We start from the raw sequence: 13433 nt of genomic DNA, 5'->3' as shown, positions 1-13433 counted from the left end.
AGAAACATGCATCCTCTGAAGTTAAAGAAAATAAAAGGTAAAAACCTAGTGCAGCTGACACTAGGAAGTAGAGGGCTCTTTAGCATAAGCAGAGATGAAAATGGGCCCTCTGTCATATCATAGAACATCTATGGGTATCAACCAGTCATTCACCACTTGGCATACCTTCAAAGTTAAAAAAACTGTCATATGACCATCTGTTTAATTTTATAGAATGATCTATGACATAACTAGTAGTACTCCAAGCTGTTTGTACCCAAGTCAGGGAACCCTGCCTTGTATCAGGCCAATTTAGATGGAGTTATTCAGTCATAAAATTCATTCGACTGATTCTGCTCTAAAACCTAAAATTAGGACATCTGGGTGGCTCAGGGGTTGAGTGTCTGCCTTTGGCTCAGGTCATGACTACTGGGTCCTGGGATAGAGGCCTGCATCAGGCTCCTCACAGGGAGCCTGCTTTTCCCTCTGCCTGTGTCTCTGCCTCTCTCTGTGTGTCTCTCATGAATAAACAAATACAATCTTTTAAAAACAACAACATAAAATTAGAATGATACTCCTGGGAAAGCCCCCTTCCCCTTTGGGCTATGTTTTAAAAATGCACAGTTAGTGTTGGAGCAAGTCAGTGTTATTAAAATTGGTTATTCCAAGGTGTGATTACCTGAAAGAAATAATGTCTGTACTTTTTGAGTGTGCTCTGGCCATCAGCATGGCTAGGTCATTGGCTTCGGAGCCACTGTTCACCAAGAAAATGACCTGGAGGGAAACAGAAGACACATGGCCTCATAGATGAGTTTATTTCCTTTTGACCTGATTAATTCAAAATTGCTAAAGACTGTATATCCCAACCTCTAATAATCAAGGAGAGTTACCTTCAGACAAGCAGTCCGATCATTGAATTACTACATTAATTCTACTGCTTTTCACTCAACAGCTGCTAACAGCTAAACATAAAAAAAATGGCTAAGAATTATCCCAATTATGAAACATCCCAGGCTTTCACTGGCTCTATTCAATGCTCTGCAAAATGCCAAGATGAGGAGACTCGCTGAAGGGTATGGAGTGATTGGTTAGTGGGTGAGTGGATCTGAAGACTGGTTGCTTAGCTCCTGAACCTCAACCAGTCAACCAGATTCTGAAGGCTTGGACAAGGCCATCTCCAAGATCCTGCAGCCCGAGAGGATGCCCCAGCCTGTCTGTTCAGTGTGTATGAATAGAGGATCTAGATAATACAGTAAAATAATAATAAAAGCTAAAACCAGGTACTGGGCACTGTTCTAGGTACTACATATATTAACTCATTGAATCTGGAAATGCAAATCTTGGCCAGCATTTTAACATCTCTGTTCAGTTTAAAAAAACTTTCAGTCATTTCAGATGCAGAAAACATCTCAATTTAGCAAGACTAAGTGCATCTTAGATTGAATGAACTGAATGGGATATTAATTTTATTAAAAAATGGTTCCATTCCATAAGAGGAAACATGCAGATAACTTTGTAGAGGGGCCCTGCAGTGAAGAGATGAAAACTTCTCGAAGAACATAGAGGAAAGTACATAGAGGAGGGCTGGGGCTTTGGCTAAGTGACTTTTACAGACAGGTGGCAGCGAGGATAACCTCCAAGGAGAGGCAGAGGCTTGGAGATGATGAGTGAACATTGGCTGGCTTCACCAGCAATTCGTAAATTCCTATCTTCTCTTTGATTCCTTTCAGATTTGGCTATCAGCTCACCATTTCAGATGTTCAATGCATGACCCAATTTCCCTGTTCATATTCCTGCTTCCTTGGGCAGCTCTTCTGGGATCATGAGACTCCTGTTCTTTCGAGAACGTCATACCTTTAGAGGCTCAGGAAGAAGTGCTGAAAGCTTCTCTGCAAATTCATGGATTGGAGGGTGGAAGAAGAGGGTACTTGTATGCCATAGGCGCCCAAGCTGCTTTTGTGCCACTGCATTTACCTTCCTGGATAAACAGGAGAGCAGAGTTCCCCATGCTGCCAGTGGGTATGTTCCTCCCAACACACACACACTGGCCATTGAACCCAGACATATAGCTATTTCTCAAATGGTTTCAAGAGACTGATTTCATCCACACATGAGAAAGAACTCTAACCAGTAGAGCTCTCTGGCAATGGGATGGGTGGCCTTTAAAGATAATGGGTTCTTCACCAAGGGAGGTGTTCAAATGGAGACCAAATGATTATCTCTTAGGGAATTTTGGAAGAAAAAAAAATCCTACTTTAGGACATAGAATCTCTTCTACTTAGGTTTTCGTGTCAAATACCCTTTGAGCAGTTTGGAAACTAGAGATGACCACATGTCACCCTGGGTGTCTTTTCATTTATTCTTTAAGGAATCTATTGTGTACATGTATACAGGAGCAACACTTCTTCCTTCAAAGGAGATTCCAGCATCTGACTCCTAATAGTGGTCAGTGTTGGTGAACATTTTGTAGCTATGAAACCATATTCTTTGAAGGATCAGAAGGTTCATGTTGAAGGACAGTAAGAACTAACTGTAGACAGATACGTAGGACCTGACTAAGAATGTCTTAGAAAGATAGGACAGGATGTTTGAACTAGATCTCTAAAGGACAGCAATGGCTAAAGTTAAACACCAGTTCTGTTTGTTATTAATAGCTGTTCAAAAAAAAAAAATCAGTTCAGTGGTTAAATAAATAATAATTAAATAATTTTGAGAAATACCAGATCAAACAGATTTCTTTACTGCAGGACTTAACAGTACTTTTGTTAGTCAAGTAAGCATTGTTTCTCTCCAGGAGGGAGCTATAGTTTAAAGTGCTTTTAAAACTTATTTTTTCATGGGACACTTTACCAACTAACCTCTCCTGCAATCAGGGTTCCATGATTCACTTCAGAAAATTGCAAAATATTAGTAAACTCTTAAGCAGAAGAGATAATTGATAAAAGTATTGTTTAACAAAATAAAACATGTAAGTCACATGAGGGTAGAATGGAGGGGGGCAGACCGGTAATGGTGAGGCCAGCCTGGAGGGCCAGGTGGCCTTCCAGGTGTGGGAAGAGAAGGGCTCCTAGGATGTCGGGGTTAATGGGATTTCGTGGGGGCCCAGTAGGAGAGGCATTTCAGAGGAGGGAAAACTAGACCTCAGTATCAGGTTGGCAAAGGCAAGTGAGAGGCAGGGATGTGACAGAGATGACTTCACCATTCTTGCCTGTAACATCAGGGAAACTCTAGAATTAGTTGAGAAATGTAGCCAGTGGCTACCCAGCTCCTGGCAGAGGACCTTCACAGAGTGGGAGGCACATGTGTGCTTTGAATAAATGAATATGTAAATAGAAACAGTATAGTGGAGAGTGTGATGGGTTTGGTCTTGGTAATGCTAGATTTCAGCTGATGGTGGAATATCATGGGGTGGGGGTGTCCTGGAGGCTGTGGGAAATGTGGGGCATCCCAATGCCCACTTTGAATTTATTAGAGTTGCAATAGTAGCTTGGCGAGGGGTCAAGGTGGAAGAAACAGAGCCGGGGAAGGCTGCTGTAAGTGTCACTAACTGACCAGGAAGAGGGAAAAGAGGTGGGGCCCGTTCTATGGGGGAAGTAATAAGGCACGAAGGAGCTAGAGAGAAGAGCAGAAGGCTGAGGAACAGGGCTGGGACACCCAGAGGCAGGAGGTCAGAGGGCAAGCTGTAGAGTCAGAGGGAGATCCGGAGAAGCACAAAGGTCTGGAAAGCTAGTGAGCGGCCCACTAACAGGGACAATGTCCAACATCGTTAATAAGAATATTGAAAAAAATTTTCTCTACTTTGTTCTTCCTTTCTTTCATGTGTGCTTACCGTGTGTTTTACACTGCATCGGAAGTTTATTTTACATGCTCGTTAGGACCTCATGTGGGACTAGTACCTCCCGAGGCAGGAAGGAGGAGGCTGTGGGAGGAATAGGTGAGGCTAGACCCTGCAGTCGCTCCTACCACTGGACAGCTGCTGGAGGGGAAGACCCTTTGCTCCGGCTTTAACAGAAGGACCTGAACTTACTCAATTTATTTTGGCTTGCTGCTTTATTTTGGTCTCACTTTATGTGAGTTTTGTTGGCCAAATGATTAAAGGCAAGAAGGAATAGGCATTAAAATGAGAGAATGGCATCAAAAGCAAAAGGACCACAGAAGAAACTGCCCAGGGCATTTATGTGGATGACCAAGGCTCCAGAGAATCTCAGGATTAGTAGATCCAAACATTTCTAATGCAAATTTTTAGCTATGATTACATCTCTCTCTCTCACCATCTTTTATTTCCTCATCCATTGGTCAGGGGTGAGGAAGATCCTTAGGCTAGAAGTGATTTCTCATTTCATCATCCCACACACCCCCCACAGCCGCCCCCTAAGGTCTCTGAGAACTCCTGCCTTTCCCTTCTTTCTGTCTTTTCCCCTTATTTCTGCCTTTTCCTCAGTGCATTGCTTCTCTCTGGAAAGCTGTTACTAGTAAAGACAAGCACACACATACACAGCAACAGTCCAATCACATGGTATACGCCACACGGCATGAGAATGAATAAAAATCTTGCATTGTCAAGAAAACAGAAAGCACACTGTTAAGATTTTTGTTGTTGTTGTTACCCAGAAACTAGCAGGGAGCTATAGCAGGGAACAGCCACAGACTGGGATTTGCCTCAGGAGAGAGAATTTTTAACCAGAGTTCTGAATCACTAACATCATCGTTTAGCCTGTTTTCCACATATCCTTCTGGAGTGAAAACACTGGAATTTTAAGGATACTCACGGGTGACAGTGACCCACACTGACAGTGACAATCCCAGAAAAGAAATCCAGGTATCTGTTTCCCTCATAATCAAATAGCCATTCCTTGTGACCCTGGTGGAGCAACAAGGGCTTTGGAAAATACGCCGTCAGTATGGGAGAAAGATGTTGCTTGTGGATCTCCAGGACACGTTCATAGGTGAGAGACTGTAGATAAGGAAGATGCAAGGGTTAAGATCTCTCTTTTCCTCACCTCCACATTTCTTACAAGATCAACAGCAGGTTCAAAGGCAGGGTCTTTCCTCTCTACTGACCCAGCAGCGTAAGGCTGCTGTCCTGTGCCCGCAAGTGGGTGTATTTGTCCCGTGTCCTCATTGCCCCAGGTCCTTCCTTCCTCTCACATAGGGGAAATTATTAATGTGGCCCTTCCAACCCTTTCTAGATCAAATATGATGAAGGAAGCTGAAATGGTCTACGTCTCAGTGGAAAGCCTTGTCTTTGAATTTATTTAAGCTGTAGGAAAAATAAAAAGACTTTAGAAATAAATGTCTGCAGTAATGTCTTTTCTTTCTTTTCTTTTTTTTTTTTTAGAATGAAAAGAAAATGAAATGCTGGTGGTGTTCATGTCTTTCATTGTCAAAACTTTCTCCTATACTTCTCTTCTTTGTGGGTCCCTCCTGATTATTGACTCTATAATTTCTAACCTCTGAGTATTACATAGGATAAAGGGGTTGTAAAGGAAGGGAGGGATGAAGGGAGGAAGGGAAGAAGAGAGAGAGAGGAGACCAATATTTCTTAGTCTAAGAGCAAAGTTATTATTTTTTATTTTGGAGGGAAGGACTCCTGCAGGTCAGATCACACGTTGCTGTATGAGATAGCCTGAACAACATTTTATTTATTTATTTATTTATTTATTTATTTTCTAAAGATTTTATTTATTTATGAGAGAGAGAGAGAGAGAGGGAGAGAGAGAGAGGCAGAGACACAGGCGAGGGAGAAGCAGGCTCCATGCGGGGAGCCCGACATGGGACTTGATCCTGGGTCTCCAGCATCAGGCCCTGGACTGAAGGCGGCGCTAAACCGCTGAGCCACCTGGGCTGCCCCTGAACAACATTTTAGAAAGCAGGTGTGTGCCACCACATTTGTGATATGTGTATTTGTGCGTGTATCTATATTTATATCCCTGTGATACAGCGCTAGTCTCTTTCTTGTACTCTTGGTCTGTCTCTGCTCTGTCTCTCACTCACACATGCACAGTTCATGCAACAGCATTGAGTGGGTGGAGTAAGAGGGTTCAGATGCTCCCAGTGACTTAAAGGATAGAGTATCTAGGATGCTATGGTCAGGGGCAGGCAGGGCCATCTGTGGGTCTTTCTTGGGGAAACCATTAATTTAGCCCTTTCAAGAAGAACCACCTTCTTGGGTTTTCCTAAAGTTCTGACTCTTACCTGGTATTTTTCAGGTGTGAAGTCACATGGAGGCATTCTGGGTTTTGTATGAAGACCAAGCTTGGTCACAGATGTCCAGAAAGCACCTACTAGAGGTGAAGTGAGTTAGGGTCCTCAATTATACAGTAAAAAAGCCCATTTATAGAAATCACCTATAGTAATTTGAATCAGGATCCTTAGGCAATTTGGTTGATTTCTTAGTTTAAAAATATGATGTTCAAATCATTTGATCATCATTTGATGTTCAAATCAATCTTTAGTTTGGTTTTAAAAACTGAGGTATCTCAATACAACATTTTCTGGAGGAAAAAAAGAGTTTCTTTCAAATCTAGTCAACAAAAGCATGGGGGATTTTGGGGGGAAGTCTTTGTTTTTCCTCCTGTGGTCCCTCCCGAGCTTCCCTGCACACTGCCTCGTGGGCTACATTTCTCTCTACAGTCCACTAAACTTCTGCCACTGTGGTACATTGTGTTGCTGGAATAGATCTTAGAGGCATTTTCTAAGCTTTGAGCTGCATAGTTCCCAAATCCTGGTGCCAGTCCCATTCCTGATACCTGATACAGGTTGGCTTTCAGTAAACAATGAAGGAATGGCTGTTGACTATCCTTAGAGAGAATGAGGAGAGGTAGGTGCTAGGCAATGTACTACAATAGCAAATACATGCAAATAGACCTGGAAGACAAAACTTTCCTTCAAAACACAGCATAAGGACCATGACAACATAGAACCAGACCAAACCACGGCAAAGCAGAGGAATCATTTATATTTGGAGCTAGAAGGGGGCCTCAGATTTTTTTTGTTGTTAAAATGATCATTTTATAGATAAGGAAATCAGCCCCAAGTGGTGAATTACTTTGCTTAAGCTCACCAAGCTAGTTAGCTGCAGAACCAGAATGAAATTTCAAGTGTCTAGCTCCCAGCCTGCTTCTCTTTCTCTCAATCTCTCTCTCTCTCTTTATATTATATTTAAATTCAATTTGCCATCATATAGTATAACACCCAGGGCTCATCTCATCATATGCCCTCTTTAATGCCCATCACCCAGTTACCCCATCCCCCCCCACTCCCCTTCTGCAATCCTTTGTTTGTTTCCAGGATACTTCTCCTTTTCTCATTCACTGGCCACCTTCACCTCTCCTTTCCAGCACAGGCTTTGACCTATCTATAGCAGTGGGATAGGATAATGGATTTATAGAATATCACAGCTGGAAGAGATGTTTAGAGACCTTGTAAGTACTCTTAGAAAAGAATACTGTTGCTTTTGAAGATTCAAGGTCAGTATCAAGATCATTTTACAGGTGGAGAGAGCTGAGAAAATCATGCCTCTTATTCAGCATGAAGGTTTGAATCCATAGATGAAATGTTGGTGTTTTGTGTGGTTATGAAGTCACAGTCCTGAGTAACACAATGAACAATTATGCCTCTAAATGAAGCTGGAAAGTAACAACTCTGAATATGTTTTCTTTCAAAGAGATCTCATTCACTTTTCTACTCTAAATAATCACTAATGTCATTAATTTGCTTTTACTTTAAAAACAAGTGACTTTAGGCTATCCATGCATAGAAATGAGAAAAAAAAAACAGCTTAAGTTTTCTGAGAATTTCACCTTTTGAAAAGCTTTCCATTGTGTCTCTCTGCATTAGATACTCTTTTGAAATGGAAAAAAAAATATTCTGAGTGTTTCTAAGAATTCAAATTCCCTTCACTCCTTCAGTCCCTTCTTCCTGCCTACACAATTGAAGCTGCCCATTGAAAAGGTTGTAAATTCTCTTGACTCCAAAGTTATAGGGATTCTGAAAGTAGGCCAGGGGGCGGGCAGAGTTTTGGAGAAGGATTTGATAAAGAAGAGCCCAAATTTCAAACAGTCAAGGTAGGTTTATTCAGTCCTTCGTTCACCAAACTGATAGGAATGTGATGGTGGAGTGAGGGCTCCAAATGAAATACATGAAAGCCTATCTGAAGGAAGGAAGGAAGAAGAGAAGGAAAGAAGGAAGGAGAGAAGGAAGGAAGAGGGAAGGAAGGAAAGAGGGAGGGAAAGAGAGAAGGAGGAAAAGTGGGAAGGGGGAAGGAGGGAAAGAAAGAGGGAAGAAGGGTAGGAAGAAGAGAAGGAAGAAATAGCACAAAGAAAGAGGGAAGGAAGGAAGCAACCAAGGAGGAAAAAGATAAGTCAATAGAGAAGTGAATCTAAATAATACCTCACAAGTTATCGCCTTTCATAGCTCTCCTCTCACCAAACAACCCAAACTCAAAACTAATAGTAATGATAATAACTGATGGACATAAAGAAACAAAAAGCCTTTAGGTTTCATTATCTGCTAGAAAAAAATGTAAAATCTAAATATCTGGATAATTGTCTGCATTCTTTATTCCTAATTAGCCTCTGTTTTGAGGACATCACAAGAGTCGGGGGTTAATAAACTTTTGGGTTCTTGGAGATTGTGGGTGCGTGTGTACATGCATGTCTGCGTGTTCACGCCTGTGGGCTGTACACGTGGGGGGGAAAGACAGCCCCAAGAGAAGTAGGGGAAGGGATGACTGTGATCTGGGTTCATAAAATGAAATGCCAGGTCTATTTCTGTATAGGCATTTTTTAAATTTCTTTTTTGTTGTTTTAACTGATCTGATGTCACCCTTTCAGGCCTGATGCTAAATACAGATGGTAGCTAATGATTTTCATTCAATTCACTAATTTCCTTTCCAGGTCACCTGGACATCCCAAGACATTTAAAGGTGGAATTCTCTTTGGAGAATTGCTGTTGTATAATAAATGCAAATTATAAGTGGGTAGTTGGGTTTAATTTTCCAGCTACCTAATTCTCACAGAGTTCCACAACAGTGTCACCCTAACTTGGTTTTCTCTCTCCAAAAATCATAGTATCAAAAAGTGAAAATCTGTTGTGGCAAGATAAGGGAGGGAAATCAATTTTTGTGGGCATATGAAAATTCCGGGGAGGGGGATATTCTCTCTGTAATGATAAAGAATTTTCTAACATTCCTAGCCTGTTTCCAATAGAGAGAGGGTATTTAACAAGGTATTCCTCACTCTTTCAAATTAAAAAAGGCATACATTATTTAATACACAATGAACATAGTTATAGAACATTAAGATGATTTATCAAAATGCTAACTATGCCTTATTTGCATAGTGTAATCGTAGCTTAAAAAAAGAAAACTTGCCACTTGAGACATCTCATTTACTTAGGGTAGCCAAGGAATTAAAAAAGAAAGATCTTATTCACCTAAGAGCCAAGGGAGGGAGAGATTACATATCGGGCATTTGCAGTTCTGAGAAACTTCAGTAGGGTTGAGGGTTAGAGATGCCGCCTACCATGGAGGTGTGTTGAGACTAAGTTGTAGTCTGGATAATTGAGGGACTGTGGTTGGCTGGGGAGAAATGTTATGTCATCTGCTTCCAGACTCAAGAGGGGATCCTTTTCCCTTCATAAACTCTTCCACCGTTTGCAGGAAGTTACCACAGATGGTCACAGGTGTCCAGAAAGCACCTACGTCCTACCCAAGAGGACGTTTGGCATTGATCTATAGTGCTTCAGTCCCTCTGAACCGTGTGTGCTCAGTGACAGGATAATCACATCAGGTGCCTGCCTCCCACCAGTGAAGCTAAGGGATGGGCACAAGACCTCTGAAGGGTGAACAAGGTGTCCCCTCTTTAGGATCTGACATCTTTTTTTTTTATTTTAATAAATTTATTTTTTATTGGTGTTCAATTTACCAACATACAGAATAACACCCAGTGCTCATCCCGTCTTGAGCAGATAACCTGCCTGGAAAGAATGGCTGCAGGACCCCCTCAGAGCCATGACTTGCTTATGAGGCTGTTCCTGCTAGGAGTTATTTCTATCCCTGCCGGACCTTCCTGATGTCTCTTCATGCCCACCCCTGCCCACCTCCTCACCTGCCTGCTGATTCTTTCAGTTCCCCCTCTCCATATGTTTCCCATCAATGCCTTTTGCTTGTGTGAGGCAGGGCAGTTGCATGTTGCAGGACAGTTATTCACAAGCAAGAGCTCTGCCCTATTCTGAAGCTGATGGGTCCATCCGTCCTCTTGGGCCTTTTGGGAACAGGCCTTCTCTTCCTGGCCCTTTGCAAGGGTTAAGTCAGTTCTGCAGATGGCAGCAAGGACTGCCTAGAGCAGAGCAGGTGGGAGACTCCCTTTAGGGCTCATTTTAATGTTTTTCTTAGAAAAGGCTTCGCAAGAATCTTGGGAGGTTTCTCAGCTGGAAATGGCATCATTTGCCATTCATCTGCCCTCCTGCGCACCCCTCTTGTGATAAAGTAGGCAGACATATGGAAATAGTACTTTTGAGCACATACCCCATCTCCCTAGAAATGAAATACATTTAACAACTATAATTAGCAAGGAAGAGATATTTTCTCTATTCTTTTACACCCAAACAAATTGCTTCTGTAACTCTGTGCACATATTTGCCCAAAGTGATTGTGCATATCAAGCACAGGCAGAGTTGAATACTTTACCTACCCAAATACCATACAGTCTATATGCAGGCGCTATACTAGGATGGCAGCATATTTATCTTCACCTACCTGTCAACACTTAATACCTGGTGTCCTCCCCATCTCACGCAGACCCTGCCTCTTTCCTCCCCCATTCTACTTTTCTATCTTCTTATCCCAATTTGGTTTTATTCGTGGCACGTATCTCTACTGGATGTTTTCTTGTATTTATTGGTTTGTCTGTTTGTGCTCTGTCTCCTCCACTAGGATACAACACAAAACCATGGCTTCTTGCTCCCCGTGGCTTGGTCTACATATGGGTGCATAGTAGGCACTCGAGCACTCTTGACTGAATGTATATTTTGCACACAGCAGGTTCTTAAGAAGGCTGTAGTCAGTGAATGTGTGTTTGGATGAACAAACACAAGCAGGAATATGTCAGGTACAATAGGTCAGAAAGCAGAAATCAAGCCCCACAGGTTCTTGAAAGGCCAGGTAGAGCATGGCATTCATGTCTACATGGCCTAAGGTTGCCAGGGTCCTTTTTTCTGTAGTTTCCTTGGGGCAGCTCTTAAGGCATCCCCAGTAATAGTTCAAGACATTTCTAGGCAGTAAGCTTCACCTGCTACCACCAGCCTGTTGTGGCCAAGATTACGTATCCGAGAAACCACCAAGGAGCTGACACCGATGCAAACGCACGAGGATTTATTTACCGGCTCAAGCTTGGGCCCAAGTATACTCCACACAGCAGTGCAGGGGCTTAGACCCCAAGGGGGTTACAGCTGGGTTTTTATGGGCTGGTCTAGGGGATTTTCAAAAAGGGTGGAGGAATTTTTTTCATTCCGATATGGGGGAAAGGGTGGGAGAGTTTCTTAAGATCTGTTTTCCTTCCAACACAGGATTTTCTGTCTCTGTCAAGGGCATTCTGAGCTCTGTTTTCTTTCTGATATGGGATTCTCTGTCAAGGACATTCTGCAGTTTTTCCTGTAAAGTTCAGCTCTTATTCCCAGGGGCCTGAGATGGCTGTACTTGTGCTAATGCTAAACTTGAGGTGGAATGGCTTTAATTTTCTCGGCCTCCACAAGCCCAGCTCCACAATTGTCAGGGGTCAGTCCAGGAAAGGGAAGGGGGGCCAGAAAGGGCATTCTCTCTTGGTTTGCCCGCAGTTGGTACTTGCAGCATAATATCCTCCTTATCGAACCCAAGACTCTGGGTGTGATTCCAGCTCCTTCTCAGAAAATGATGGGGTTAAATGATGTTCTGGCAAAAGACTCATGACTGAGGGAAAAGAGAAACCCAAACAGGGTTGGAAGAAGAGTAGATTAGGAAGGGTCTGGTGGAATCATTCTGACTTGGAGTTAGACAGACCTGGCTTTAGGTCCCAAGTTGTCACTTCTGTGTTTCTGTCTTTGACCAGCTTTCTTAATTATTTTTATTCTTCTGTCTCCCCATCTGTGAAATGGGTTAATAATACTAACAGGTCTGGTTGAAGATGAAAGGAAATAATCATCTAAAGCATGAGGTGTATTAAGTTTCAAAGAATAGCAAACAGGGGGATAAAAAACAAACAGGAGAGGAAGGAAAGGCAGAGAAAAGGGAAAGATGAGAAAATGAAGATCACATTGATCCTAATGGGGGACAGAAGATGATTTCCTGTACCCGATTAGGGCTTGTGAGCATATGGAAACCTGCAGACAGCTGCTTATGCTAGCGTTCGGCAGAGGGGAATTGGGGGTGAGGTGAAGATATTCAGGGAAAATCACAAGCACGGATCATAGAATACATAAAGCCACCAATGGCTGGTGACCCCAGGTCTTCTCACACCTTCTGTTCCCACAGGAGAGACAGTCTGTGTGGAAGAAGAAGGTTCAGAGTCTAGTCCTTGCTCTTGGGTGTCTCTGGGGAAATGGCTGCACTCCTCTGAGTCTGTTTCCTTGTCATTGCTTGAGATGATGGTACTACCTCCTGGGGGCAAGGTGGAAATTCATGAGGGGCTTTATGTCTTCTGAACTCATCATCCTTGAGTATCTATTTATTGCAGCTAGCAATTTTGACTTGCTTTCTTTCTGTTTATTCTTTATATTACAGCTAAGATACCACATTGTTTTCACTTTGAAATTGTGCATACTTGGGTTTTATTATCCATGAATTTCATTCCAGGGCAAGAAGAGGGCACTGCAAAATACTGGGCACTGACAGGGGGCATGGATCTGCTGGGGTGAGGACTACTCTGTCAGATGGCCTGTCTCCAAACCCCCATCCAGGCCTTATCCCAGAATCCCAGGCAACAGACTCTGAGCTCAGCTCTGCCCTGCCCCCCCGGGGACCCCCAGCTGACCCACGTGCTCTTGGTTTCCACTCACGGCTCAAGGAAGGGCACATCTTGGGGGTCCTGGGAGAGGAGGTCTGTTGGTGCAAAGCTCTCAGCAAGTGTCTCCAGGCTGGAGTCATCCCTCTCAGTTCGAGAGCGAGTACCCGTGGAAGCAGGTCGGAGGAAGGGCTCCAACTGCTCACTGGCCAGCTGGACTTTGAGTCTATGGACTCAAAGGATCGAAGGGGAGGAGCTTCTGGGGAGTGGGGGGAGTTATGGAGTGGTTATTGGCTTCACTTTGGACAAGCCCCAGAGCTTCCAGGGCAGTGCCAGTCAGTGCCTCGGGGGATAGGAAAGAAAAGGTGGCAGAGAGAAAAGAGAAAGAAGGCAGGCAAACAAAGTCAAGGCCTTCTGGACCAGTTTTGTTAATTTTCTGGTCCGGTAGGGTTTTCATCAGAATGGGTGTTTCTCTGT

The 13433-nt window shown here is 43.1% G+C and overlaps 1 protein-coding gene across 2 annotated transcripts in view; it reads right to left on the bottom strand.

The window, feature by feature from the left end:
* Positions 1 to 13179, bottom strand: part of AGXT2 (alanine--glyoxylate aminotransferase 2) — a 35690-nt gene extending 22511 nt beyond the window's left edge. The window contains exons 1-5 of one of the 2 annotated variants that reach the window (XM_038535358.1): positions 13012 to 13179; positions 6175 to 6263; positions 4749 to 4933; positions 1834 to 1957; positions 659 to 753 (exon numbers count right to left, since the gene is read on the bottom strand). In XM_038535358.1, the coding sequence (XP_038391286.1) occupies positions 659 to 753; positions 1834 to 1957; positions 4749 to 4933; positions 6175 to 6263; positions 13012 to 13099 (581 nt within the window). In that variant the 5' untranslated portion in view covers positions 13100 to 13179. The remainder of the gene's footprint in view (positions 1 to 658; positions 754 to 1833; positions 1958 to 4748; positions 4934 to 6174; positions 6264 to 13011) is intronic. The other variant, XM_038535359.1, reaches the window with a different exon arrangement.
* Positions 13180 to 13433: the final 254 nt, after the last annotated feature.

Source organism: Canis lupus, chromosome 4, assembly GCF_011100685.1.
Source record: "Canis lupus familiaris isolate Mischka breed German Shepherd chromosome 4, alternate assembly UU_Cfam_GSD_1.0, whole genome shotgun sequence".
Taxonomy (NCBI): domain Eukaryota; kingdom Metazoa; phylum Chordata; class Mammalia; order Carnivora; family Canidae; genus Canis; species Canis lupus.
The sequence above is the reverse complement of the archived record's forward strand: the minus strand, read 5'-3'. Positions and strand labels throughout refer to the sequence as shown.